A 27,742-nucleotide genomic window follows, 5' to 3' on the forward strand; every position below is an offset into this window, starting at 1 on the left:
GCTGCTGGGTTCTCTTTTATTCAAGTAAGACAAAGAACAGGTCACGACATCACAGGGAATGAGACTGACAGGAGGACAGATACACAGAGTGTCATGCTGCACTACACAGGGGGCAGGCGAGGGGACAGGCAGGGGTGAATTAAGTCTTGTTTTTTTCAACCAACAGAATAAATAAATACAGTACACAGTGTCTTTGCCACGGGCTGGCACGACCTCTAAGCACAAATGGTCACAAAACAGCTGGTTTGGAAAGCAGTCTGTAGAGCCCACCAGCCTTGGAGTTGGAGTGGGGATCCGGGCCCCTGGACCATGCTCTGGGGGAGTGAGGAAGCAGGGAAAGGGAGACTCAGACAGCAGGGAGAGGCCAGGCATGAGGCATTCCTGGAAGGGACAGTCAGAGCTTGAGCCTCTGGCTTTCAGGCCCAAGTTGGCCCAGCAGGCCTGGGAGGGGCTCCAGCATCAGGTGTGGTGGGCCTGTACCCTCTGCCCACAAGAAGGGATGCACAGTGCTGCTTACAAGCGTGCTCGGAGGAGATGCACGGTGCCGCTTACCAGTGTGCTTGGAGGAGACACAGATGTGCTCTCCTCTTGCTCTCCAGCTGCTTTCAGTACCCGAGGCTGGTGCCCTAAACTTGAGAGCCCTCCGAGGGCAGGGACCACATGTACCTTCCCTGCCTTCTCTGGCAGATTTGGGTCAATTGAATGGGACAAGTGTTAACAAACATCTGAGGGAAGCTGGGCTGCTCCTAAGGTGGGCCTGCCTCCGGCCATGACAGAACATTGCCCCTTAGGAGTTCAGGGGAGGCTTCCTGGAGGAGGTAGTGATATCTAGGGCTGTTGGATTCCAAGGCCTAGTGACAGTCACTCATGCCCAGGAACTGACAAAAAGCTTCAGCCTAAAAGCAGCTAGGAAGCTTCCCATACCTATCCAGATTATTATTTTTTGTTTTAGAAACGGAACTTCCTGGGGCTAATCCCAGAGGACAGTTGATGGGCTACTGGCCACAGAATCCCTCCCAAACCTAAAACCTCCTCTGTCACTCCTGGAATCTGCCAACCTCCCACAGCGCTGCCTAAGTCTCTCCTCTGATGCCCCCATGGCTGGTGGATTCCCCTTCCAAATTCCAGACCCCAGCAAGACACCTGAGGATTTGGAAACCCTCAAATGCCTGTCTTGGTGCTTACCACATGTAGGTGAGGTCTTTAGCCTGGATTCCAGGCCCCTTAGCCCCACCTCTCGTGAAGCCAGCCACCCCCTTCCCATGGTCTACTGAGTCTCATCTCTGCTGCTTTGTTCAGACACCTCTCCTGGCCTAGACTACCATCCCGCTCACTTCTTTCCTGTCCAAAGCCTTCTCCATCTGCCCCAGCCTGGGCTGACCCCTCAAAGGTGGGGCATTGACTTCTCTGCAAACCAATTCTACCAGGACACCAACAGAACCTCTCTCTTCCCACTGGGGGAGGAGACAAGCCTTAGCAATCTTTACCCTGGCTTTCAGATAGATCAACTTCTTTAAGCAGGGTTTGGAGTGTTCAATGGTGAGTCACCAAGAGTTGGGGAGCATGACCAAGAATCTGTCCAAGCCATCCCCTCCCACTGCCCAGAGCCCCTGAGACCATGAAAGGTATGAAAATGGGGTGACCCCAGAGGCTGGCACTGGAACTCAAGATCAAATCCAGATTGCCTGAACTAGAGGGGACCCATTATGCTTATGGGGAAACTGAGGCAGTGTCTACAGAGAGGCTTGTGTATACAACACCCCTTGCTCCACAGCAAGGCAATAGCAACTTCCTACTTCATATATTGTGCTTTTGAGAACCTTCTGTTGTTGTCAATTTAACTAAAAACTTCTGTGTTACAAGCTTGCGAGCAAAAATGCAGAATGTAGAGCTGGCTAGGACCTTACAGGCCATCTAACCCAGGCAGGGAAACAGACCCAGAGAGGCTACAGGCTTGCCCAAGGTCACACAGCTTTTTGTTGTTGTTTTTTTTTTTTTTTTTTTTTTTTTTTTGAGATGGAGTCTCACTCTGTCACCCAGGTTGGAGTGCAGTGGCATGATCTCGGCTCACTGCAACCTCCACCTCCCAGGTTGCAGCAATCCTCCCAACTCAGCCTCCCAAGTAGCTGGGATTACAGGCATGTGCCACCAAGCCCGGCTAATTTTTGTATTATTATTAGTTTCACATGTTGGCCAGGCTGGTCTTGAACTCCTGACCTCAGGTGATTGCCTGCCTTGGCCTCCCAAAGTGCTGGGATTACAGGTGTGAGCCACCATGCCCAGCCGGTCACACAGCTTTGAAAGGGAGTTTGCTGAGCTGGATTTCCTGGCTATGAACAGGAACACACTTTTCCATTCCAGTGACTAGCTGGAGGGAAGCCCTTACTTCCGTAACTGGCTCTGGGACAGGAAGCCTACAGAAGCCTGAGCCTATGTGCTGCTATATGCTTTGCACGCACTGTGCTCAGGAGCAGAGTTCAACCTTCATTCCTGGTCAGCCGTACCCCTGCCGTGGACAGTATCTGCTGAACATGGAGGCTGGGCTTGTGGGAGAGGAGCACCAGCCCTGCTGTCTCTGAGAGCACCTCTTCCCCTGCTGCCGCTCTCCATCCAGGGAAGTCTCACCAAAGAGAGCTCTAGAGCCCTGTGGTCAGTCCTGGCTGAACTCTGACACCAGGCGTCTGTCTTTGGAGGACTTATAGGCAGGAATGCTGGCCATTCTACTGCCTTCCCAGCCTAACTACTGCCTCCTCAATCTTGGGAATGAGGACCTCAAAATTGAGAAGACAGAAGAGAAAGTAATTCATGACGCCTTCTAGATGTCAGCCTGGGCAAGGGTGGGAGTGGGAGCCAGTGCCACCTCCTGCCTGCAGCTCCAGATCCCCAGGGTTTCCAGCTAGGGCCTTGTTGCTTCTATTGGGCATGGAAAGGAACAGCTTCCTAGAGAGGCCGCAGGTGCAGGAAGGCAGGCAGGGCAGAAGGAAGGGAATAGAAGGAGAGCAACGGGAAGTCGCAAAATTACTAAAACCCAAACCAGCCACAACCCCAAACAAAACATAGCTCAAGAACTGACGATACCAATACAGCCAGCACCAAAGGAAGAAACCTGGGGCAACGGGAGAGACAGGGAGAAAGATCCAGGGTGGAGAATACAGAGGTTGGGCCAAGACGGGGGCAGGGACCAGGACAGACACAGGAAGAGGGAGATAAAGGTAAGAAGGAAGGAGAGAGAAAGAGAAAGGATGGCTGGAGTGAGCCGCGGAGGCTGCAGGGAGGGGTGGCAGGGAAGAAGAGATGGGAGTGGGGCAGGGGGCCTGGGGCAGGCAGGAGCCTGAAAATATAGCTTTATATATTTATATTTATATCTCACATTCCACACATAGACTTACTAGGGGGCAGAAGGAGAGGGCGAAAAGGGAGGAGGCACTATTGAGATGAGGATCTAGCCAGGGAGAGCCTCTGACTTCCCTGAGGGAAGCTTGGGGCACCCCAGCCTCTCACCTCCTCCCTATTTGGCCTCCATGGGGTCCAGGCAGGGCCATGCAGAGGGTGTGTAGGTGTGGGCTTCACTTCGGGCTGGGATATGAGGAAGCGGAGCAAGGAATAGGACCCCAGGCCCTAGGATCCCTGGGCTCATGGAGTTAACTCCTTGAGAGCCACCTAGGGATAACCACAGGGCCAGGAGGGGACACCTAAGACCCCTGGCTGGGTTGGAGGCCAGACAGTCAGTTGGGCATCGTATCGAGTCCCAGGGAGGCTGCGTGCTGCTTGGCCCGGAGCCGCAGGTTCTCGATGCTTGTGGTTTTACTGTTCAGGGTAGCTGATGCAGGAGCCAGGCCTGCTGGGGGTGCAGGCAGCAGAGGAGAGCCCCACACACTCTGGTGGGCAGCAGCGGCTGCTGACAGGGACTGGTAGTAGGACTGGCAGTGCAGTGAGCCCAGCGGGGCCATGTTGACGCCCAGGTAGGGCACAGCAGCAGCCGCCGCGGCAGCAGCAGGGGCCGGACCCCCTACTTCGAAGGATGAGTAGTGCACCAGGTTGTTGGTGGCCGCCATGTGCTGGCGGAATTGCTCTTGCAGACGGAAGAGGCTCAGCGGGGACGAGGAATAGGAGTGGGAGGGGCCCAGGAGGCCACCCCCTGGGGCCGCAGGAGTGATGGTCAGGCTGCCTGGGGAATCTGCAAGCAGAGAACCCAAGAACAAAGCCCTCAGGACAAGGGCATTGGTCTGCCAGGAGAGGTGCACTCAGCCTTCTCACCCACTTGGTACTACAGACAAGACAGGCTTCGGCTGAAACCACATTCATCCCATCTCAGCCAGTGCATCCCCTGAAGCAAGGCTCAGAATCCTAGGAGAAAGGGGCCCAGGCTTCCCGGGAAAGCTCCAGGGACCCTGCCAAGGCCCCCATGTCTGTCTCTTTTTCTTTTCAAGGGCTGTAACTTCCCCCTCCCCCAACCTGCCCAGAGCTCCCATTCCTTCACTCCAACCTTCAGCTCACAGCCCCTGTCCCCTCCCTGCTGGGCTTAGAGTTTGTATCTGAGATATGTCTCATGCCAGAGCTCTGTTCCTTCAGAAATGTGCTCGGAGTCTCTGCTGCATGTGGGAATCTCTGGTACTAATACAGTATTCGCCTAGTATGCACTGGGGCATCCAACTGGTTGTTAAAATATTGGAATACTTCCAAATGGTTGATAAAAAATTTTTGCCCCGAGCTCCCGCAGTATCCCACCCCTGCTACCCAGCCCGTTCCTCAGAAACCCCTGGACCTTCCCACAGCTCTGCAACTAAAGGGTGAAAACCTGGCCCAGGCCTGCTGTGGTCAGTCCTTTCTGATGCGCCATGCCCCTGAGGGGCACTTGATTACTCGCCTCTGACTTGCTTCACACGCTCAGGGCCCCCAGACCCCAGCGCTCCCATGGTACCCCTCAGACCTCACCTGCCTTGGGGCTGCCCCTCTTGCAGCCCAGCCCCTTGCTCTCAGCCCCAGGGCTCTTCTCAGCTTTGGGGTCCTCAGCCCCTGCCCTGGGGTCCTCCTCACGGTCTGGCTGATCCTCGGGGGCTGACTCACTGGCTGACTGCTCAGACAGACTCAGGTGAAGCTCAGCAGGGGGGTCGCTGCCAGGCAGACGTGGGGGCTGGTCAGTGTCCAGCTGGGTATCTGGAGTGGGGGCCTCGGCCTTGCCTTCCCCATGGGAGCCCTCAGCCTCCTTCTGCTTCTGGAGCTGTTCCTTCTGCAGGGTACGCTGCTTCTTCCGGAACTTGGCCCGGCGGTTCTTGAACCACACCTGGGGACAGGAAAGGAGCAGTCCGAGGTGGGCAAGAAAAAAGTGGGGTTGATGTGGAGCAGGGTGCTCTGGGAGAGGATGTATGTGATAACATCCCCCCACCCCTCTAGGGAACGCACACCCTCTGTGCCTTCCCAAACTCCCCTCCTATCACTGAAGGCTTTGATGGAGAGATCAGTTGCACCTTGGCACAGGGATGACATGCTGGCTTCTGGACAAGAGGCCAGACTGATGGGCTGGTGTTTGTCTGCAAGGCCTAGTTGGGAGAGTTGGGCCCTACCTGCACCCGGGCCTCAGGCAGGTTGGTGCACATGGCCAGCCTCTCACGCATCACCACATCTGGGTAGTGAGTCTTCTGGAAGGTCTTTTCCAGGGCCTCGAGCTGCTGAGCCGTGAACGCCGTGCGGCTGCGACGTTGTTTGCGGTGCTGGGAACCATAACGGGCCTCCAAGATGATGTCTTGAAATGTACAGCCGTTGGAGGGCAAGGAGAGGGGGCCCATTTAATTATGGGAAATAGCTTTGAATCTTATCCTGCTCTGACCCACTGTGGACACTCAGGCTGCTGCCAGAGCTGGTCCTGGTCCCTTACCCTTAGAAATCAGCCATCCCCTCTCCATATGGCTGTGGGCTTTCAAGGTCTTTCCACCCCATTATGCACTATCAGGACCGCAGAGGTCTAACTCAACTCCAGAAATGGCTGTCAGGCATATGATTGAGGGGGGTCTTCGTTATTTGGCATTGGGAATAGGTGGGTATTACCCTAACATGGATACTATGAGTATACTTTGAGACTCCATGATGCTAATAATCTGTAAGTCCATATCACAAGAGTTCTAAGACCCTATAGCCCTTAGATTCGGAATACTAAGACTTCTTTAGCATCAGAGTACTGGTCCCTGCCCATGAGAAGCCAGGCTGGGCTGGTACCCATCTCAAGGTTTAGTCAAGGGAGGACTGACTAGGCAGACAGAATTCACCAGCACTTGATTCTCTGTCCTCTGCATGTAAACCCCCTCATCCCAGCTGGCCTAGAGTCTCTGATGGCAGGGCCTGAGGCTCCTGCTCTTCTGTTTCCTGAACAGAGAGCCTGGCTAGCGGGTAAGAGTGGAGCGGGGAGTGTGGGGGCGGCAGGGCTCATGTCTCAGGTAAGGCTTGTTGCACTCAGTCTTGACCCTTGTGGCTGCCTCCCCAAGGACAGAAGGACAAAGAGACCTGGTTCCAACCACTGTGGGTTTGTAGGGGAGACAGGACCATTGATTCCAAAGTCCTGTCCACATGTCTGGTAACATGATAACCACCCAGGATAGGTGTCTGCCTAGGGCCGGGGTCTAGCCTCCATCCTGGGATATAGCCTTCAGCCCTTTCGCTTGACTAGCCCCTGAAGGATAGACAGTAACCTCTCTCCTCACTGCCTCCCATCATGTCATAAGTGGATCCTGCCCTGTCTGTGCTGAAGGGAACTTGAGTCATCTCAGCCTCTGCAAAGGGGTGCCAGAGTCCTTCCCCCGCCCTCCAGGGAATGGGAAGTCATCCACAGCACCCTAAGTAGGAAGAGGCGGCCCAGCACAGTGGCTCATGCCTGTAATCCCAGCACTTTGGGCGGGTGGATCACCTGAGGTCAGGAGTTCGAGACCAGCCTGGCCAACATGATGAAACACTGTCACTACTAAAAATACAAAAAATTAGCTGAGCGTGGTGGGCCCCTGTAATCCCAGCTACTTGGGAGGCTGAGGCAGGAGAACCACTTGAACCCAGGAGGCAGAGGTTGCAGTAAGCCAAGATGGCACCATTGCACTCCAGCCTAGGCAACAAGAGCAAAATTCCATCCCCCCTCCACAAAAAAAAAAAATAGGAAGAGGCAGCTGGGTATCCAGGAAGCCCCAGACTTTGAGATACTTCTTCTTCAGTTTAAAAAGGGAGTCCTGAACCCCTCACAGACTGACCTTAATCCTAGGCCTGACTCAGCCCTGAGTTCATGCTGGTCATCCTGGGGCAGGGGAAGGAGTGGGGATCACTCTGTCAGCCCCAGTCTGGTTGGGGAAGGAGCAACAGCTCAGCATCCTACTTCTGGCTCCAGGGACTGCAGGGGTGGTGGGGGGTAGGGGGCGTGTAGGTGTCACAGGGAAGCCAGGCTCTGTAAACCGCCGGCAGAGCCTCTGCTGGAAGGCAAGGCCTCCATACAAAGGCTCACTTGGAGTTCATGTCCTTCCTTCTTAAGAATTAGAGAGTTGGGGGTGGGCTGAACACCCCAGTTCCTCTGCCTCCATCAGCGGACATGAGCCCCTGTCCCTGACTCCTCTCTGTGCTCTGGTCCTTGGGTCCTGGAATACTGTCAGGAACTGATGTCACCACCAGGTTGTGCACAGGACTGTATCCAACATCCCCACACTAGAAACTAATGCCTCCACACTGGTCCAGAGAACCTTCTATCCACTGAGTTCTGCCCAGAGGCCTGGCAGGGTCTAAAGGAGTGAGACTGGCCATGCCCTCCCTGCCAGGCCAGTGCTGCTACCCAGGAGGAGATCCCATCCCATTTCTGTGCCTTTGCTCGTGTTGGCCTTTTTGAGGCCTGGTTCCTGCCCCTGTGGATTTCAGAAAGCTCTCCCTGACTACCCCAGCTGATCCTGCTGCTCTGAGCTACCCCAGCATTTGACCTTGGACACCCTCCTGTTGTGCCCTCTCATGGGTCATGGGCAGCTGTTCTCCCTAGGAGTTCCCTGAAGTTTTCTGAGGCCTGCCTGGCACAGGGCTGGGCCCATGTGGGTTTACCAGCTGCTCAAGGCTGGACCTGGGACAGGATGGGGTGGGTGGCACCACCTCCCAGGAAATCAAACTCCCCATCCATGCCACTGAATCCTTTTCTCACCCACCCAGAGGCTGGCAGGGCAGGGCAACAGTAAGTAGAACCAGGTGTGGGGGGACCAGACTGCCGGTCCCTCATAGGCATATATGGGTACTTACCTTGGGCTTTGGGTAATAATGATCTCTGAGCACCTACCAGGCTCTGCTGCATACTTTGCATATGTTATCACAAATCACCTTCCAACCACCCTAGGGGATAGGCATGGCCATTGTCTCCTTTTTATAAAAGGAGAAACTGAGGCTCAGAGAAGAGAGCTGAGTGGGAAAGCCCCGTGCTGATTTCAAGTCTAGGACTCCAAAGCTCATATTTTTAGCCATGTTATGTTCCAACCCCACTTGGCCCAGATTTAGCCTCTCTGAGCCTCCGTTTCCTTGTCCATAAAATGGAAATGATAACCTCTCCACATGGGGATTGGATGATTTGATGCATACAGAAAGACAGAGACTCCCACAGCGCCTAACTCACAGTTGGTGTCAGAACATAGAAGCTATTATTTACAATTCCCTGTGCCTGAACTCTCCTTGCCTGGGCATTCCAGGCTCTTCCAGCTACTTCCCAGCCATGATACTCTGGACTAGTCCCTTACCCTCCTACCTCATTTCTTCATCTGTGAGACAGGGCTAATGAATGCCTCCCTCACAGGCTTGTTACGAGAATTTGAAAGCATAGGGCAGCTCCAGCGCCCTGGACAGTGCTGGCAAACAAAAGGTGCTCTGGATATACATGCATAGTTTTGGATTGACATCTCTCTGTGTTGCTAAGTGACCTGAGTCTTTTTGAGCCGCCTAGAACAAGCTTGGCCAGCGCTCCCTCTCCTCTTTGCCTTCCAGAGCCTTCTCCCCCAACCCCCACAGTCCTGTCCCCACGGTCCCATCCCCAGGGCCCTTACCAGCCAGGCGCTCAGCCAATGTAAGCGCATGCACTGAAGGCCGGTAGTCAGGGGCGTGCTGGGCCTGCTGGGCTGCCTGCTGGTGCAGGTTGTACATGGCGCTGAGTGAGTTCATGGCGTGCAGTGAGTAGCCGTTCACCCCGTAGTGCTGCATGGCGGCATCCGCCTACAGACGGAAAAGGGAGAGGGGCCATGAGGCAGGCCCGTCAGACTCTGCCCTCAGGGAGACCCACCTCCAGTCCAGACCCTGGATGCCCACCTTCTGATGGGTCAGAAGCTCCCTCCATCAGAAGGGAGCCTGTCTTGCCCGTGGCTTACCGTGTAGGGGTTCCTGCATTCACTCCTTCATTCACCCACTCATTCATTGATTCACTCAGCAGGGCCATTGTGGGTTTAGGGCTCTGGGCTCTAGAGTCAGACTGCCCAGGGCAGGCTGCAACCTCAAGTCCACCACTCAGGAGCTTTGTGGCTTTAACTTATCTGACCCATAGTTTCTCTATCTGCAACATGGGGTTCATGATAGTACCTATCTTATAGGGTTGCTGGAAGGATTAAGAGGAGCCTTTACAAAGGACTGGATCATAGTATGTGCTCAAAAGTTAGTCATTGTGATTTACAGATTCATTTGCTGCTTTGTGCAATCATCTCTTCATTCAATTACTCAGGCAGTTACTCATTTTTACCTTCATTGATTCACTCACACACTTTTTACTTATTCAACCAATACCCATTGAGGCCTACTTGGAGCCAAGACCAGAGCTAGATTCCCCACTGAGGCATTTGCTTTGAAATGAGATAAACCCAGGGCTGGGCGCGGTGGCTCACGCCTGTAATCCCAGCACTTTGGGAGGCCGAGGCGGGCGGATCACCTGAGGTCAGGAGTTCGAGACCAGCCTGGCCAACATGGTGAACCCTCGTCTCTACTAAAAATACAAAAATTAGCTGGGCATGGTGGCGCATGCCTGTAATTCCAGCTACTCGGGAGGCTGAGGCAGGAGAATTGCTTGAACCTGGGAGGCGGAGATCGTGCCACTGCACTCCAGCCTGAGCAACAGAGCGAGACCCTGTCTCCAAAAAAAAAAAAAAAAAAAGAAATGAGATAAACCCTAAGATCCTGCACAAGCGTAAGAATACTGTTGTTATGACTGTCATACATCACCGCCATTACCTCCCTTTATTCTCACCATAACTCCAAGAAGCAAGCAGGCCAAGAATGACGAGCCCCACTTGCAGTTGAGTCTACTGAGGCTCAGAGAAAGAACAGTGACAAGTTGAGGCCACACAGCCAGTCCAGGGCCTGTCCCACTCCACATTCCTGCAGCCTTATTCTTTCATGGCCAATTGTTCCAAGGAAATATTCCATTCATCAGAGAAGACATCCATCGTACTGAGATGGCTCCAGCCTCAGCAAGAGGCTGCCAAGGTCCCATCCGGACCCTCACCCACTCTGCAGCAGTGTGAAATGTCATTTTTGGAATTGACTCCTCATCTGGAGTCTCCCCAAAACACAAAGGTGTTTCCTATTTCCCAAGTGTGGGAGGTGAAAAGGGAAGGCTGGGGCAATGGCAGGTCCATTTGATAAAAGGAAGACATATGCAGGTATCTCAGCTCCTCACTGAAACAGACACAGGCTATACATAATCAAACATCCACAGCTTACACACAAACACACACAGTTGCAGGCAAGCACATGAACGTTTCATGCAAAAATATGCGTACGCAGACATTCTTGGCAAGGCATTCACAGAAGCCTCCTTAATCACAGACACAAACTGAATGTCATTTCCCACAGTTCCACACACAGACATGCTCACAGATATCTATTCATGCAGCACAGACATCTACACACAAACATTACACTCACACACATCCATTCGTATATTACACATATTCATCCAACACATATTTATTAAGCACCCACTTACTAAATAGCAAAGTCCCTAACTTCATGGAATTTACATTCCTAGATAGGGAGACGTATAACAACGAATAAAAATATATGTACTAATGTCGGACTGGAATACGGGCTCTGAAGAAAAATAAGGCAGAGGAGGAGAATGACAAGAGGGAAAGGAGAGATTGTTTTAGAACATGTGGTCAGGAAAGGGCTCTCCGACATTTGAGCAGAAACTTGAAGTCAGCCATGTGGAGCTCTCAGGAAGGGCTTTCCAGGCAGAAGGAACAGCAAGGACAAAGGCCCTCAGGCATGGACAAGCTTGTGTGTGTAGAACAACAAGAAAACCAGAGTGGCTGGAGCACAGGTGGAGGGAGCAGGTGAAGGAGGTAAGGTTAGAGGGAGAGGGGCCACTAGTCAGAGGGCTCCACGGCCCATTGTAATCCCACTAATCCCACAGCCCAATGGAAATCCCATCTGGATTTTATCCTGAGTGTGATGGGAAGCCCCTGGAGGGTCTTGAGGTGGGTAACATAATATGATCTGGGTTTTTTTTGTTTTGTTTTGTTTTTTTATTTCTGAGACAGGGTCTCGCTGTGTCTCCCAGGCTGAAGTGCAGTGGTGCAATCTTGACTCACCACAGCCTCAATCTCTGGGGCTCAGGCAATCCTCCCACCTCAGCCTCCTGGGTGTGCTGGGACTACCATCATGCTGGGATAATTTATTTTTTTTTTGTAGAGACAGGGTCTCACTATGTTGCCCAGGCTGGTCTCAAACTCCTGGGCTCAAGCAATCCTCCTGGCCTCCCAAAGTGCTGGAATTACAGGCTTGAACCACCACACCTGGCCTATGATTTGTTTTTAAAAGCTCATTTTGGCTGCTATATAGAGAACAAACTGCAGAGATGCAAGAAGAAAAGTGGAGCGACCAGGCCACTAGGACACTGCAGAAGTCCAGGCTAGTGACCATGCTGCCTTCACTAGAGTGGGAGGAGGTGCTGAAAATGGTCAGATTCTGGTAGTTTGAAGGTAGAATCAGCATGATTGCTGATAGCTTAGTTATAAGATGTGAGGAAAAGAGGGCAAAAAAAAAAAAAAGGATAACTCAGGTTTCCATCCTCAACAGCTGAGTGAAGATGGGTCTTTTCCTGAATGAAGAGCACTGAGTTGGAGAAGCAGATCTGGGGAGGGAGAGAATGGAAACCAAGGTTTTGGAGGACATGGCAAGAATGACTGACATGTGAATTCAACTTCCACATAAGCATATGTTGAATTGGCTGCTGGATATACGAGTCTGGAGCTGAGGGCTAGATTTACAGATTTCGGAGTCAGCATTCACACATTAACTTCCTCCAACAACATTCACTTGCAGAAGCCCACTCCACACACCATAACCATAACCTCAAGGCAGAAAGCTAAGAGAAAAGAGTGATAGACATGGTGAGATGAAGAATTTATACCTCAGTGTAACATAATATACCATAAACAAAGCTAAAAGGCAAACAACAAATTTGGAAAAATATCTGTTATATACTATATATGTCATAGAGGAATTCATAAAAAATAAATAGCACAAATCAAATAAAAGGGAATATCCATGATATACAAAGAACTCTTACTTAGGAATAAAAAAATAAAGCTGGGTGCGGTGGCACACACCTGTAGTCCCAGCTACTCAGGAGGCTAAAGTAAGGGGATCACTTGAGCCCAGAAGTTTGAATTCAGCCTGGGCAACATAGCAAGACCCCATCTCTAAATAAATAAAAAGATGGTCACCTTAGTAAAAGATAGGCTAAGTAAATGAAGAAACAACTCATTAAAGAAGAAATACAAATAGCCAACTGACATGACAAAAAGCTCAGCCTTATTTATACCAAAGAAAGAAAAAGGCTAGGCGTGGTGGCTCACGCCTGTAATCCCAGCACTTTGGTATCACTTAAGGTCAGTGTTCGAGACCAGCCTGGCCAACATGGTGAAACCCCACCTCTACTAATAAATACAAAAAATTAGCCAGGTGTGGTGACCCACGCCTGTAATCCCAGCTACTCGGGAGGCTGGGGCAAGAGAATCACTTGAACCCGGAAGGTGGAGGTTGCAGTGACCTGAGATCATGTCACTGCACTCCAGTCTTGGCAACAGAGAGAAAGAAAGAAAAAAAGAGAGAAGGAAGGAAGGAAAGAAAGAGAGAAAGAGAGAGAGAAAGAGAAAGAAAGAAAGAAAGAGAGAAAGAAAGAAAGAAAGAAGGAGAGAGAGGGAGGGACAGGGGGAGGGAAAAGAAAAGAAAGGTCATTGTTTACCAATCAGATTAGCAAATATAAAGAAAAATTATTACACGGGGTTATCTAGGGGAGTGGGAGACGGTCCTTCTCCTACCTTGACGGCAGAAGAGCTATTTACTCCTTACATCAAAAGCCTTTAGAGAGTACATCATCTTTGACCCAACAATTCCATTTCTAGAAATGTACCCTTCAAGTATGCAGAGATATGTGTATGCGAATATTTATCACAGCACTGCCTGTGATGGCAAACAATTGAAAACCTAACTGTCCATCGAGAGGGGATTAGTTTAGCAAATGAGGGGACAGGTAGTCCCACAGTGGACTACAGCACTGCAATGTAAAACAATGATGTGTATCTGTATGTGCTGATGTTCACAATATACTGATGAGTGGGGGAAATAGGTAACAAAGCAGTATGCATGATATGATCCCATTTTTGTAATGTATGTATAAATATGCATAGAAAAAATCTGGAAGGTTATACCCTGAAATGTTAACAGAGGTTATCTCTGGTAGATAGCAAATGGGATTACAGGTGATTTTCACATTTACATTATTTCTTTTTTTCTTTTTTGGGGGAGGGGGGTAGGGGCTAGGGGGAGGTATCCACGTCTTTCGCTGAATATGAGGATGAAACCAGGCTCCGGAGTGTCACAAGCTCCAGGTGGGGAAGGGGGAACAGAGTTTAGAAGCAATTTCATCCATCCCAGCTCCTGCTTTTGGAATGCCCCTCCCCCACCAAACTCAGGGGCTTTGTTGCTTTGGAACTCACAGCTGTTAATGTGGTAAGTGACATTTTAATTGACTTAATTATCGCTGATCTCACAGTTTTTGATGCACAACGCAGCTTTATTAACTGAAGCCAGAGAGATCCCTCTCTGGGCCCCACAATTGCCCCATCCCCATGGCCCTCCGAAGGTCTCTGAGATCTTCCCAGTATGGCCTGATGCCCTCCCCTCCCCAGCACCAAGCACTACCAGACTACCTGCCACTCCTTCTCATCTCCACGACTTTACTCTTGCTGGGCCCTCTACCTGAACCACCATTCCTCTTCTTTCCCTTCACCTAACAAATTCTTCCTTCTCCATAACGCCTAGCTCAACTGAGCCCTCTTCAGAAATAGGGCCTTCCCCACTCGCCTCTGACAAGGCATCTCTCCCTGCTCCAGGCTGTGATAAGTAGCTCAGATCATAGAAATGAGGATGACCACAATGATGACAACAACAACAATACTAGCTATCATGTACAGAACACACTCTGTGCCAGACACCACACTCAGCACCTTCCATGTATTTTCTTAATTCTAGTGCCTGCAGCAGAGTGCTGTGATGACACTTCTATCTCCCCAACTAGACTAGACTGAGCTCCTTGAGGGCAGAAACTATATCATGCATTTCTGGACACCCACCCCACCCCCAGCCCAGATCACAGGGTCTAACGCAGAAGCAGGGTTAGGAAATAAGGATCAGATGATGAATTAATAATCACAACTATTTATTAAATGCCTCTAATACATCAGACATCTCCATCAATTCTCCCAACACCACAGGAGGTAGAAAATGTTATCCCCATCTTACAGATTCAGAAATGGAGGCGAGAAAGATTGGATAATTTGCTAAAGGCCATGGAGGTAGAAAGTGGTGAAACAGGTGTCAACAGGTGAAGTTCTTCCCACTAGCTAGTATTTCTCAGCCCCAGTCGCACAGGATCTTTCCCCAGCATATTCCATTCCCTGATTTCTATCATCTCTGATTTGGTCTAAGGCAATAGGACAGCAAGAAAAAGCACATTCTGCTGGGCGCAGGGCTCATGCCTGTAATCCCAGCACTTTGGGAGGCCAAAGTGGGCAGATCACCTGAGATCAAGAGTTTGAGACCATCCTGGCCAACATGGTGAAACCCCAGCTCTGTTAAAAATACAAAAATTACCCAGGCGTGGTGGCAGGCACCTGTAATCCCAGCTACTTGGGAGGCTGAGGCAGAAGAATCGCTTGAACCGGGGAGGTGGAGGTTGCAGTGAGCAGAGATCGCACCACTGCAGCCTGGGTGACAGAGTGAGACTCGGTAAAAAAAAGAAAAGAAAAAAGAAAGAAAAGAAAAAGCACATTCCCTCTGGCATGCATGCTCGTGTGCACACTGTGTGCCTGTGTGTGTGCTGTGAGATGAAGCTGTGTGGAAGCCTAAATCTTCCCTGCTAAGCTCCTCTCCCTCCAGCCTCATACTCCCGTTCCTCACTACAACTGGACATCAAGGCCCCTGCTCTCCTCTGAGGCCATAGAGGGACCCTTGTCAGTGGATGCTACTTACCATCTGAGCTGCACACATTGTGGTACTACACAGCCATAGGTCTGAAGCTCACCTCAGTGTCCATGTGCGGCCATGTGTATACACAACCCAACTGGGATCGGCCACATGATTGTATGTGCATCTGTCTCTGTTTATGTGTATATCTGGCTATTTTATGTGTCTTGGTGGGTGTGCATGCCTGTGAGCCCATGTGTGCAAATGATGTGTCTGTAAGTGTGTGACCAGGGGACGGTACGCTAAATGGTACCCTGGAAAGTCATGTGGCCCTGTCCCCTGCTGCTAGGTCAGTTTATTGTGGCTCTTCCACTCCTGAACAAGGTGTGAGAGAGAAAAAGAGAAAAATACAGAGAAAGAAAAAAAAAGCAAGGAGATCAACACAGAAAATAAATAATTCGTCTTAGCCATTTTAGTTTCTGCAACATTTAGCACAGAGTCTGGTATACAGTTGGTGCTTAGTAAATAGTAAATGTTGAATGAATGGGAAGGAATTTTAGACCAAGAGATTGTGAGGGAGGCAGGACCACCACAGCCCAGGATGGTCCACGGGAGGAAACGGAGACCCAGAGTCCTAGCCCACTACCTCCTCTGTCCCAGGACGTAGGCCTCATGAGGGTGACCCCTGCCCAGTGGGCCCTTTCCCAGCAATAGGGGCATCCAGGACCTGCACTACTGAGGTCCTCAGCCAGGCCCAGCTGCAGGAACCCCTTCCACATCCAGTTCTGAGTCCAGTCCTGGTGGCCCCTATAGGGAGGCTCCCCCAGGCTGGAACCCTACAAGGCCTGCAGGAGCCTCTAAACAGAGGCCCTGCACTCCTGGCCCCAGGCTGGGCCCTGCATGGGCTCAGTCCACTGCACCCTCCAAACAGAATCAATTATATATTTAAAAGGTGCCACCCCGCAATTCCTGGCGAGCCAAGAGAGCCATCCATCATGGCGCGGCCGCGTTTCACAAGCTGTCGAATTGTGCTTACATTGGTTAAAAGAATCTTTATATTTCATTAAGCAAGCAGATCGGCGGATCTCCCGCCACAGGCGCCATATAGATGGCTTTAATTTTCCAAATCTGCAAATGCATCCGTTATGTCCCCACGTCGCTGCTGGCTGCGGCCTAATGCCCAGCCAATCGAAGAATCAAGCAGAATTTTATTAGGGAGCATTTTTTATAAATTAACAGCAGCAGTGCCATGAAAATGCATGCAAGACGTCTTTGATTAAAAGGAAAGTGGACCTTTCCTTGGGTCACACCCTGCTCAGCCACCCCACAGGCCTACCCCACCACTCTTTGCCTCTCCCTTTCCTTCTCTGAACTTTTAATTCTCCCTCTGTTTCTTCTCATTCCCATTCACAATGGAAACAAGGCAGAAAAACTTTACTTAAAGGAAAGGAAAGAAAAGTAGAAGCAGAGGAAACAAACATTCTCTGAGAGAATGGCACGGTGAGGCACGGTGAGACACATCATCTCATTAACAACAACAACAACAACTACCTCTCTTTGAATATCTACCACGTGCCAAGTCTTGTTTCACTCATTCTAGGTATATCACCTAATAAACGTCAACACAACCCTTCCAGATAGGTATAATTATCCCCATTATACGGATGAGAAAACTAAGACTCAGGGAGATAAAGTCTCCTGCCCAAGGTCCCACAGCTAGTAAGTGGTGGAGGCAGGATGGGAATCCAGGTCTCTGAGTCTCTGAAGAGCTATCTGGTATTTATTTTCACAGTGTGACCAAGAGATAGGCCCTGGTGAGGACTAGCCCTGGGTGTCAATGGCAGAGGGAGAGATCGAGAGTAGCCTGTTGCCATGGACTCTCTTCCCTGAGAAAGGCTCCTGCCCCTTTATCTCTGGAGGTTCTCCAGTGATACTCTGAGGGGAGAGGCCACTGCAACTGTCCCTCCTGCTTTACAGTTTGAAGTCCAAAAGGACTTTTACTCATGCAGGTAGAAGATCATGAATACACGAACCCAGAAGCAGCAAGCCAGGGCTCCTGCCCCAACTCCAGGCTGCTTTGTGACCTTGGCTAGTGTCCTACCATCTCTGACCTCTTCTGATATGACACTAACCAGGAGGGAAAGAGACCTTGTCATGAGAAGTGTGTAACCCAGGGCTGGCCAGCCACATGTGAGGGAGGCCAAAAAGGAGGGATTCGTTCATGTGTATGCATGTGTGTGTGCATGAGTGCGTGGGTGTTGTGGGGCTGGCTGAACAAGATGACCTAGAAGCCTTCCAACTCTGAGCTTTTGGGTCTAAGATTTTAAAAGAAGCTCTGTCCCTGGCACATGCCAGATACTCAACTTCAGCACCTCATTAATTTCTTACCCCAAGTCTATGAGGGAGGCGCTCTCCACATTGCAGATGAGGAGTTGAGGCTCAAGGAAGGTGAGTCCCTTTGGCTGGCCTGCTTGGGAATGGGGAAAGCTGAGCCCCCAATCCCAGTAAGTACCCTGTTCCCACTGTGTTCTTAGTTGTTAGTTGCCAGGAATCTGCAGTGGGAGGATAGGATGTGAGGGCTGTGGAGGTCTCGGTCCTACCTTGACCAAGGACCCCGCAGGCACACGGTTTGAGAGCAAGCTCGACATGAGGACATCCCCAGCTACTACCTCTCACATGCTGCTTATTTTACAGGGGCTCCTCCAAGAGCCCCAGATCCATTCTGGGGTTATGCTGAAACCTCCATGCTCCCCGAATCTCCTGTCAGTATCAGGCACTCAAAGGTGCAGAAAGCCCAGGGATCGGCCTCTTCCTCCCCCTGCCAGGGGCCAGATTCTTCCCAACCAGGGCTCTCCACCAAAGGGTGGGGTGGGCCAGGCCTCATTTGAAACAAATGAACCCATCTCTCAGACCAGTTCTCTCTGATACCTTCAAAGCCATAATTCTTAAAAGCCATATCCAAATCTGTCATCTCCCCTTCCTTCCCTCCTGTACACTCCCACCCACCACTGAGCCGTGGCTCTCCAAAGCTACTATGTGGCTGCCTCCCACTCCGGGAATGTTGTCCCTCCACCAGCATGACCTGGAGAACTCCTGACTCACATTAAGCCTGGACACGCCTTTCTCCAGGAAGCCTCTCCTGCCATCCCCATCTTACAGATTCAGAAATGGAAGGTGAGAAAGATTGGATAATTTGCTAAAATCATCCAATTTTAGCAGTGGTTCGGTCCAGAAGTCACCAGTTGAGTCTGGTGACTTCTTTAAATTCCTATCCTTACCAAATTGTAGTTGCCCATTTGCCTACCTTTTGCCAGAGTTTTATAATAAATAACTATTATTACCAGCTATCCTCATAGAGACCTGACTGGCAGCATCTCATTTAATCTTCACAACCTCATAATCCCCATTTGACTGATAAGGAAGCTGAGACCCAGAGAAGTCAAGTCACTTGTCCAAAGCTACACAGCTAAGCAGCTTAGCCGGGATGGAATCGAGGGAGTCTAACTCCAAATTGTGAAATCAGTGCCCACCAGAGCTCTTAACCTTGATCCAGGGCAGAGTCTGCTTCCCCAGCTAGTACTCAGGACCCAGTGCCCAGAGCAAGGGACATCAGACATTCATTCCACAAATAAAGATGGAGCCACTGCCTGTTGAGTGATGGACTTTGGGGGTGGTGTCATGAATTCCAGCTTGAAGGGCTCAGATTCTAGGAGAATTGCAGATGGTCACATGCCCTAGGGCAGAGGAAACCAGCTCTGGGAGATGAGAGTGGGCCAATGTCCAAAGTTTCCTCTTCACCCTGCCTGCTCTGCCCTGCCCCAGCAGGGAAAATCCAATGTCCTCACCAGAAGCCAAGCCACCTTCTGGCCACAGCTGTGGACCTGACCTTGTCACAGACTAAGCTCTAACCTCATCCTACATGAGCTCTGGTCACTGCCCTCACCTTGGCCATGTTCCCTCCCCCAGCCAGTGGCATAGGTATCATGACCCCCACATCGCCACCATTAACCCCACATTGCCTGATCCATATGGGAAGGGGACGAACTGTGGGGGTCAAAGAATCTGCTCATCCTCCTTTCATCTCCACTGAGGGCCCCCAGAGTGAACCTGGAGTTGGAGCCATGCGTGGCAGGCAGGTGGGCTTGGAAGTATGTGGCTTTGCAAGGGTCAGATTGGAAGAGGTGCTGGACTTCATAACGCGCACACAGAGCTCATAAATTTCTCAAAGGAGATTCTCACCTCCCCTCTTGGCTTAGGGATGGGGGCCCAGTGGATAGGAGAGGAACCCACTGGGAGAGTTCCAGAGTCCCGGTGGGTCTCAGGGCCAACCACCGGCCAGCGGCCCTTTGAAGGAGTCGGGGCTCTTAGTTCCCTATACAAACTGTTATCCATTAACATCCAATTATCCCTTGGTCCGAGCCATTAATTATAAATCAGCCACTAATTGGGGTAATTAGCCCCCCGCAGGCTAATGGGCCGAGACTGAGGGAGGCCCCTCCGCCTACAGTCCTCCAGTTTTCCGAGGTCCTTAATGTTGGGGGTGCAGAGAAATCAGGCAGCTGGAGTTAATTTTTTGGTTTTTTAAGGCAGCAAAACGCAGCCAGGAAAGGGAAAGAAGATGGGAGAGGCCACTTTTTTGTTGCTTTTTCTCGAATCTGGCCCAGCATCCATCAGCTTTTGAGAGCAGGCAGGTGGCGGGGTAGGCCAAAGGACCCGACTGCAAGATTTGAGAGTAGAGTTGTCTGGGTAATTGCTTGATTCTCTGCTTCCTTTCTGGCAGAGATACAGCTAGCACACTGGAGATCGAGGAGACTTGGGCGGAGCCGAGATGGAGCAGGGCATAGGTTAAGACCCCAGGATGTTCCTGGCCTCTCCAGGGTACAGAAGTGGTGGCCCTTTACATTTTGGCATGATTTTGCAGCAGCTGGTACCGGTTGTGCCTTTCCAGTTAGAATGGCAATCATTAAAAAGTCAGGAAACAACAGGTGCTGGAGAGGATGTGGAGAAATAGGAACACTTTTACACTGTTGGTGGGACTGTCAACTAGTTCAACCATTGTGGAAGTCAGTGTGGCAATTCCTCAGGGATCTAGAACTAGAAATACCATTTGACCCAGCCATCCCATTACTGGGTATATACCCAAAGGACTATAAATCATGCTGCTATAAAGACACATGCACACATATGTTTATTGTGGCACTATTCACAATAGCAAAGACTTGGAACCAACCCAAATGTCCATCAATGATAGACTGGATTAAGAAAATGTGGCACATATACACCATGGAATACTATGCAGCCATAAAAAATGATGAGTTCATGTCCTTTGTAGGGACATGGATGAAATTGGAAATCATCATTCTCAGTAAACTATCGCAAGGACAAAAAATCAAACACCGCATGTTATCACTCATAGATGGGAATTGAACAATAAGAACACATGGACACAGGAAGGGGAACATCACACTCTGGGGACTGTTGTGGGGTGGGGGGAGGGGGGAGGGATAGCATTAGGAGATATAGCTAATGCTAAATGGTGAGTTAATGGGTGCAGCACACCAGCATGGCACATGTATACATATGTAACTAACCTGCACATTGTGCACATGTACCCTAAAACTTTAAGTATAATAAAAAAAAAAAAAAAAAAGAAGTGGTGGCCCTGCCTGCTCAGTTAGCCTTGGCCCAAAGTCCGTCAGGGACGACCTGGTCCACTTTTGGCCATCCAGATCCAGGCCAGGGCTGGGAAACAGGGACTACAGAGTCCCCTGTGGAGCAGAGCCGCTCCAGGCCCAAGTTAGGGCCTCCAAACGGCTGGAGGAACTCAGAGGAGAGTCTGTCCTGCGGGCGCAGAAAGCACGATTCCTGCTCTGCACACTGACAGATGTACAACTCATCCGGGGCACAAACAAACCCTGGAGATAGAGCTGTGGAGGCTGGAAGGGGCCAGGAAACCCAGTGGGCTCCAGTGGCCTCGGTGCTCATTGAAGCAGTGCCCACAGTGGCTGTAGACCAGAGGGAAAGAGTGACCCCGTCTGGGAAATGTGCTCCCTCCTGCCGCTGTCATATCCAGGGAACTCCCCTTTGCCAGCAAAAACATGGCTAAAGTCAGAAGAAGAGTTGGGGCCAGAGCCACCAGAGCTGGGATCTGTGGTCTGTCCAAGCTGGGATGTCCACCCATCACGCAACACTGGGGCAGAGTCAAATAAGCTTGGAAGAACGGACAGGTGACTAAATAGAAAGAGAGGCCACTGAACGGCAGGAGGGCTGGACAATGGAGAGCCCAGCTCGGTGCCCTTCTTACAGAAGGGGAAACCGAGACTCGCTCAAGGTCAGACAAGAGAGGCACTCAGTGCAGGATGAATATGGAGACCAGAACACACACCCCGCTGGAAGCTCACCAACCCACCCCAGCGCCCCTCCCTACTCATTCGGTAATGGGCTTTGGCGGGCAGCAGTGGCGTCGCCCGGGGCCTTGATTAGATATTTATTGCTGTCATTTACATGGGCACTGCGGGGCGGCCGAGCGGGACTGTGGGGAAGGGGCGGGGTGGGGGGCGAAATGGGAAGGCAGGGGTGGGGGAGGTGAAGACTGGCTCCTTGAGGACCTGGGACTGGCCGGAGGAGGAGGAGTAACTTCGAGGCCTGGAGAGAGTGGTGGGAATAGGGAGCGCAGAGGCCAAGCAAAAATGTAGACGCAGCCTCCCTAGGGCTGCCTGGGGCTTCTGCGCAAGGTGGGGCTGTGATGCTTGGGACTGTTGCCCTACGGGATGTCTGCATGTGTTGAGCATGAGTGTCTGCGTGAGTTTAACCTGTGAATATGGAACTGTGTCTATCAGAGGGGTTTTATGTGGTTAGTGGATCTGCCCATGCCTCTTGTGTGACTTCTCAAAGTGTGTCTGAATGTGATACCCATAGCCCGGGTGACTCTAACCCAGGAGTCCCACTCTGTGTGCCTGTCAGCCTCTGTATGTGTGTCTGTGTGTGACCATCAATCTAGACAGCTGGCAAATATGTGTGTGCACACAGAATTCGTTCAGACATGGGGGACTGCGCCTCTGGGTCTGCTTCTCCCTTTCCCTCAAAAACCACGGGCAATGTCCCCATGCTCCAATCGTCAAACCAGATTGGTTGCTCCTCAGAAGAACCCTGGCTTCCGAGAGGCTGGCACTAAGGGCTATGGTGGACTCCTCATTCTAGACTGTACACTCCCAGAGCACTGACGCCCAGGAGAGGGTGGAAACTTTATTTCCTGCTCAAAATCCGCAGTGTGTGAGTGGGTGTGCGCCCGCAGGGTTTCAAGTGCAAGTTATGTTTGAGAACAGAGAAACAGCTCAAATTTCCTGACCACTTGGGGTTGTGCATGTGAAAGTGGCTAGGATAGGGGTGCAGGGATCCTCCAGACACTCACCCGATGCCCATGAAGCTGACCCGTAAGCCCGCTATCTGGCAGGCCCGAGTGCTTGTCATTCGCCGTGGCCTTCGCCTGGGGCGGGTATCCACTCCTCTGCACCTCTGCTTTTCCGTTCTGCATTCCATTCGGGGTCTGGGCTGCCAGATTCCCTCCTCCTTGCAGGAGTAGGCGCCCCAAAGACTGCAGGGGTGGGGTAAGGTGTTTACCCCCCTCCTGAGTAGCAATGCCCTGCTTCTTTTCCCAAGAGTGTGTCTACCCCAGCCATACAGAAGAGAGATTTGAGCCAATTATCCAGATAATTTGCTCTCACTAGGCAGCAAATTCGATTTTTTTCTGAACACCTAGACACACATAAACACAGCTGGTTTGCAGAAAGGGGAGGTAAGAACTAAATTCATTGGTCCTTAGGTCAGAGTGCCTTTCCATTTGAGGGGAGAACCAGGGATGTGGGTAAGTGAAACACAAATCCCCGAAAAATTGAAAACAACCCCCACTACACCCACCTAAAACTAATAGACCATAGAACTTTCTAGAAAGGGGTTGGACAGCGCTGACCCGCCTGCAGCGCACAGAATCCGCAGCACTAGAGAGGGGAAAGGACTCTGGTCGCCCCGCCATCGCCACAGCCAGCTAGGAACTTGCGCAATTTCCTCGGCTGTGGAGCACACAACCCTTGCGGTACAGACAGCCCCTTTCCTCCAAGGTCCATCAAGTCAATAAAGCCCTCCTCTTTCCCCAACGCCCTCAAACAGGAGGCGCCCTTAGTAAACCAACACCGGCCCACTCTGCCCCGGCCTCCGAGGACTTTTCTCAAACGAAAAAGACCTTCTGGGGCCCGGGTCGGAACCAGCGCTGAGGCTGCGCTCCAGGCCCGGTGGGTTCTCGGCTTTGGTGAATTGCATGCTTGCAAAGAGGGTGAAAAGGCCTCGGATCTCGTCCTCCCCATTCTCCCATTCCGGGACTCCTTCCTGCCGCAAATCACAAGCCTGAGGAGCCCACTGCCTCCCAAACCGAGTGTGGCTGGAATCCAGGAAAAGTCGAGGCCCTAGATTTGGTGCGAATTTGGGGAAGAGGAGGTTTCCCTCAAGCTCCTTAAGTGCACCACCAGTGCCACCGAAGCCCCTGCGCAGGTTCCGGGAATTTGTGACCGCCAGAAAGTTCAGCCGGTGGTGCCCGGGACCCTGCATAGTCCATCAGGGCCCCTGGCCTGTCGCCGTCAACGACTGAGTTATGGCCATCCAGTGTGGGAAGCCCAGGGAGGAAAGACCCTGGCAGTCCTCGCAACCCTTTGACAGCTCCCCTAGAAGCGCCCCGAGAGCCGCTCCGGGGAATGGCCCCAGCCTGCCGTTCCTCGCCGGAGCTCGCCTGACCCACGTCGGCTGAGGCCGCGGGAGGCAAAACGAATTCCAGGGAACTAGGGCCATTGCCCCCCAAACACTCACCTGGAGGGCCCTAGCCCAAGGCCGCGTCTTCGAGGGCAGAGGCTGGCTGAGCGCCGAACCACCCTCAACTGGAAAATTCGTGCAGAATCGCAATCCAGAGAGAAAAGGCGCACTTGGTGGCAGCTGAGTTTGAATGGGATCTGCGCGGGCGAGACCAAAGCCAGACCCGGGCAATGCCCGGAGCACTGCGGGGTTCGCGTGGACCAGGAAGCTGGGAGGGTGTGGGCGGCCTCTGCGCTCCGCAGGCTGGGAACTGGGCTGCCGGCCGCGCCCCCTCCCCAGCCCCCGCCCAGGGTTCCGCGACTCCCCAGGCCGCATCTGCTCCGCATTACGCCGGCCACCTCCCTCCCCGCGCCGCCCCCTTCCAAACTGAGAAGGATTTGTCTCCGCTTAATATCCAAACCTTTTTTGTATTTTTTTTTTTCAGGGGCGAAGTAATATCTTCCAAATGAGGCAAAACCGTGACGGATCCGAAGCCTTCTCCGCGGGTGCCTGCGTCTCCGCGGGCCAAGGCCTTCGTCTTCGCCTCGGCGCGTTTCTACCCACGGCTTGCCCTCCGCTCTCTCTGCCTCGGAATTTCGAGTTCTGCGCTCTTTCTGTCTCCCTAAGTTGCTCACTTTCTGCCACCGTTTTCAGCCCCGGATATCTCTTCCTCTGTCTCACCCTGGGTCTCTCTGTCTGTCCCCGACTCGGTCTTTCTGGCATCCCTCCGCTTTCTCTGTCCCTGCGCTGTCTGTCTCCTAGTCCCTGGCTCCCTGCAAACTTTCTGATCCGCCCAGTGGGTCCGGGACTGCCGGACCGCAAGAGGGGAGGCTGTCCCCGGGTTCTCACGGCCCGCGTCCTCCCTGCAGCGACTGTCCCGCACCACTCCCGGCTCGACCCGCCAGCCCCGCCCGCTCGTACCTGGTCACCCCGGCCCGCGCCGCCGCCGCCGCCGCTGCCATCTACGCGCGACGGGGCCTGGGCTGGAGTTTTAAACTGCGTTTCCCGGGCGCCCGGCGCGGGCCCGGGCGCTTCCTAATGGCCCTGGTGGCTGCCAATCACGCGTCGCTCCCGCCCCGCCCTGCCCCGCCCCGCCCCGCCGGTGCCGCAGCCCAGCTCTCTACCAAGGTGGCCAGACAGTCGGTGGGTCTGTGCGCCGGGCTCGCGTCCGTCACCTCTCCCGAATCTCTGCTCCTCGAGCTCTGGCTCCCGGTCCAGGGATCTCTGCCTCTCTCGGGTCCGCGGAAGTCGCAGGCCGATCCCTGGGGTGTTGAAAGGTCTTGAGAAATTTCCCCCTCGCCGGTCCCACCCCGACGCTTGGCACCTGGAGTCTGTAGAGGTGACCTGGGGGAGCCCCGACGGACTCCCGTCCCCACTGTCCCTTCAAGGTTGGTCTCGAGCTGCGCGCACACACACGCGCGCACACATATCTCTTCCCATCAGTTCCACACCACCTGCAACGCTGCCACCCCCGCGCCACCCCCGCGCCACCATGCAGCGCCACAGCCAGTATTCTGAACTCGCCGCCCACACACCCCGCGGGTGCGCTGGTTGGCGCTCCTAGCAGCCGCTCACCTGTCTGGCACCTGGATGTTGGCCTCTGGGCCGGGAGGCCGCGGGCTGGAACTCGCGGCTTCACACACAGCACAGGCACCTGTCGCCGGGACTGGGGGAACAAACACACTTGGCGACCGGTCCACTTTGGGAAAATCCTGGGCCTGAGGTGGTCCTGCTCTTACCAGCGCTCTGCTCACTCCAGGCGGGAACCGGCTCATAGGAAGAGGACGTTCCGGGGCTGGCTCTCAACTAGGCAGAGGCTTCCCAAAAGGTGTGTGTCTGAGCTGTATGCCAGGGGGCTGGTGTATGCCCACACTGCCAGTGGATGCAGGGGTGGCAAGTTGCTGTATAGAGGTTCTGGGAGGCTCTGTGGATGTGGCTGTGTGGAGGTGGCTGGAGAGGCCTTGGCCAAGTGTGTGGGGGGTGTGTGTGGTGGGCAGGGAGGGGACACTGTGCAACCAGCCTTTGGCCTCAGTGGCTGCAACTGTGACTCACATGTTGAGTGTGCCCTTGTGACTGGTGCTCCCATGACCACGAATCCATTTGCAGCTGTGGGGTTTCATATGGTGGTGACTCCTTTGTGTGTGTGTAGCGAGCCCTTGTGCAATTTTCAGCTCAAACGTAGCTGCAAATCCAGGTGGCTGCGCACAGGATGGGCACACAGTCTTGGGACCAGAGCAGCAGGACCCTGGTTCTGGCAGTCCCTCTGGTCTATAAGCAAAGCTCTCAGGTCTACCTCTTGGGAGCTGGGCTGCTTGCTTAGGGGCTCAGGCACCGGGAGGAGCTGGTGCTGGCTGGCCAATACTGCCAGTAGATTTTAGAGCCCCAGCCTGGGTTGAGGGTGTCAGGAATTTTGGGCTGGGTGGGGCAGAAGGGGCCACAGGCAGAGTTGAGGGTCGGGGTCGATCTTCAGTCAGAGTTAGGGGCTGGGTGCCCCTGGGGGGTTGGGGGGAGCAGTGGGCCTCAGAAGGGAGAGGAGAGGAGAGGAGAGGAGGGGGCGGTAAGAGGATTAGGCTGCTTAGACCCTTCTCTCCCACCAGGATCCTCCACTCCCACCCCAAAGCTCCAGAAAAGATTTCTTCTGCCAAAGCAAAACCGTTTAGGCTCGATTTAAAGGGACAAGAAAGGCGGAGGCGGGGGCTTTAAATAACCTTTTAATTTCTCTTCAGGGATCCTGGCCCTGTGCGGGAGGGGAGTGGAGAGGAGGGGAGGGAAGGGGAGCCAAGGCTGTTTCTTTGGCTTAGATAATCGAGACTGCCGCTAGAGCTCCACACAAGCTGAGGAGATGGTGGGAAGGACAATGCGCCCCCACCTGGCTGCCCTCCACACACAAACAGGCACACAGATGATTCTGGAGAAAGCTATAACCCCCTGCACACACATACCATCATTCAGTCACACACACAGACACGGGCCCAGGTGCACATGTGGAAGGGTCACATACGGAGAAACAAACGAGGGGGCACCAAAGTCCCTCCCTGCCATCCCTACTGGTGAAATGAGGAAGGCTTGCTCAGGTAGGCCTTGTCCTCTCTGCCCCCCATCCCCAACTGGGGCTCCCCTTTCAGTAGGAGGGGGCATCATGTTTCTTTGCCTAGGGACTCAACTCCAACTTACCTCCTCCCTAGGTCCCCACCTCAGATAGCATAGGAGCTGCTGGGCAGGCTGGAGGAACGATGACCTCAACTCAGCCTGGGCCTGAGTGGGCCAGACCTGCCCAGGCTGGGGGAAGGGGGCCTGAGAACAGCACAAGTTCTGTTCGTTGGCTGAGGACTACTGAGGCAGTAGGGCATGGGGCTCAACCAGGCACCCACTCTTGGAAGGAACTTGTCTGCCACACAGATTCTGAGTCCAGCTGGGGAAATCCTTGCTTGCCTCCTATCCCAGGCTACCAAGG

At 52.8% G+C, this 27,742-nt stretch overlaps 1 protein-coding gene across 1 annotated transcript; it reads right to left on the reverse strand.

Annotated features, from left to right (window-relative positions):
• Positions 1-25,254, reverse strand: DMBX1 (diencephalon/mesencephalon homeobox 1). The gene is made up of 5 exons (XM_054447615.1): positions 25,210-25,254; positions 9,039-9,204; positions 5,565-5,743; positions 4,936-5,284; positions 1-4,177 (listed from the first exon to the last, which is right to left on the reverse strand). The coding sequence occupies exons 2-5, from the start codon at positions 9,190-9,192 to the stop codon at positions 3,726-3,728; spliced, it is 1,134 nt and encodes a 377-aa protein (XP_054303590.1). The 5' UTR covers positions 9,193-9,204; positions 25,210-25,254; the 3' UTR covers positions 1-3,725.
• Positions 25,255-27,742: the final 2,488 nt, after the last annotated feature.

Source organism: Pongo pygmaeus, chromosome 1 (assembly GCF_028885625.2).
Source record: "Pongo pygmaeus isolate AG05252 chromosome 1, NHGRI_mPonPyg2-v2.0_pri, whole genome shotgun sequence".
In the NCBI taxonomy this organism is placed as follows: domain Eukaryota; kingdom Metazoa; phylum Chordata; class Mammalia; order Primates; family Hominidae; genus Pongo; species Pongo pygmaeus.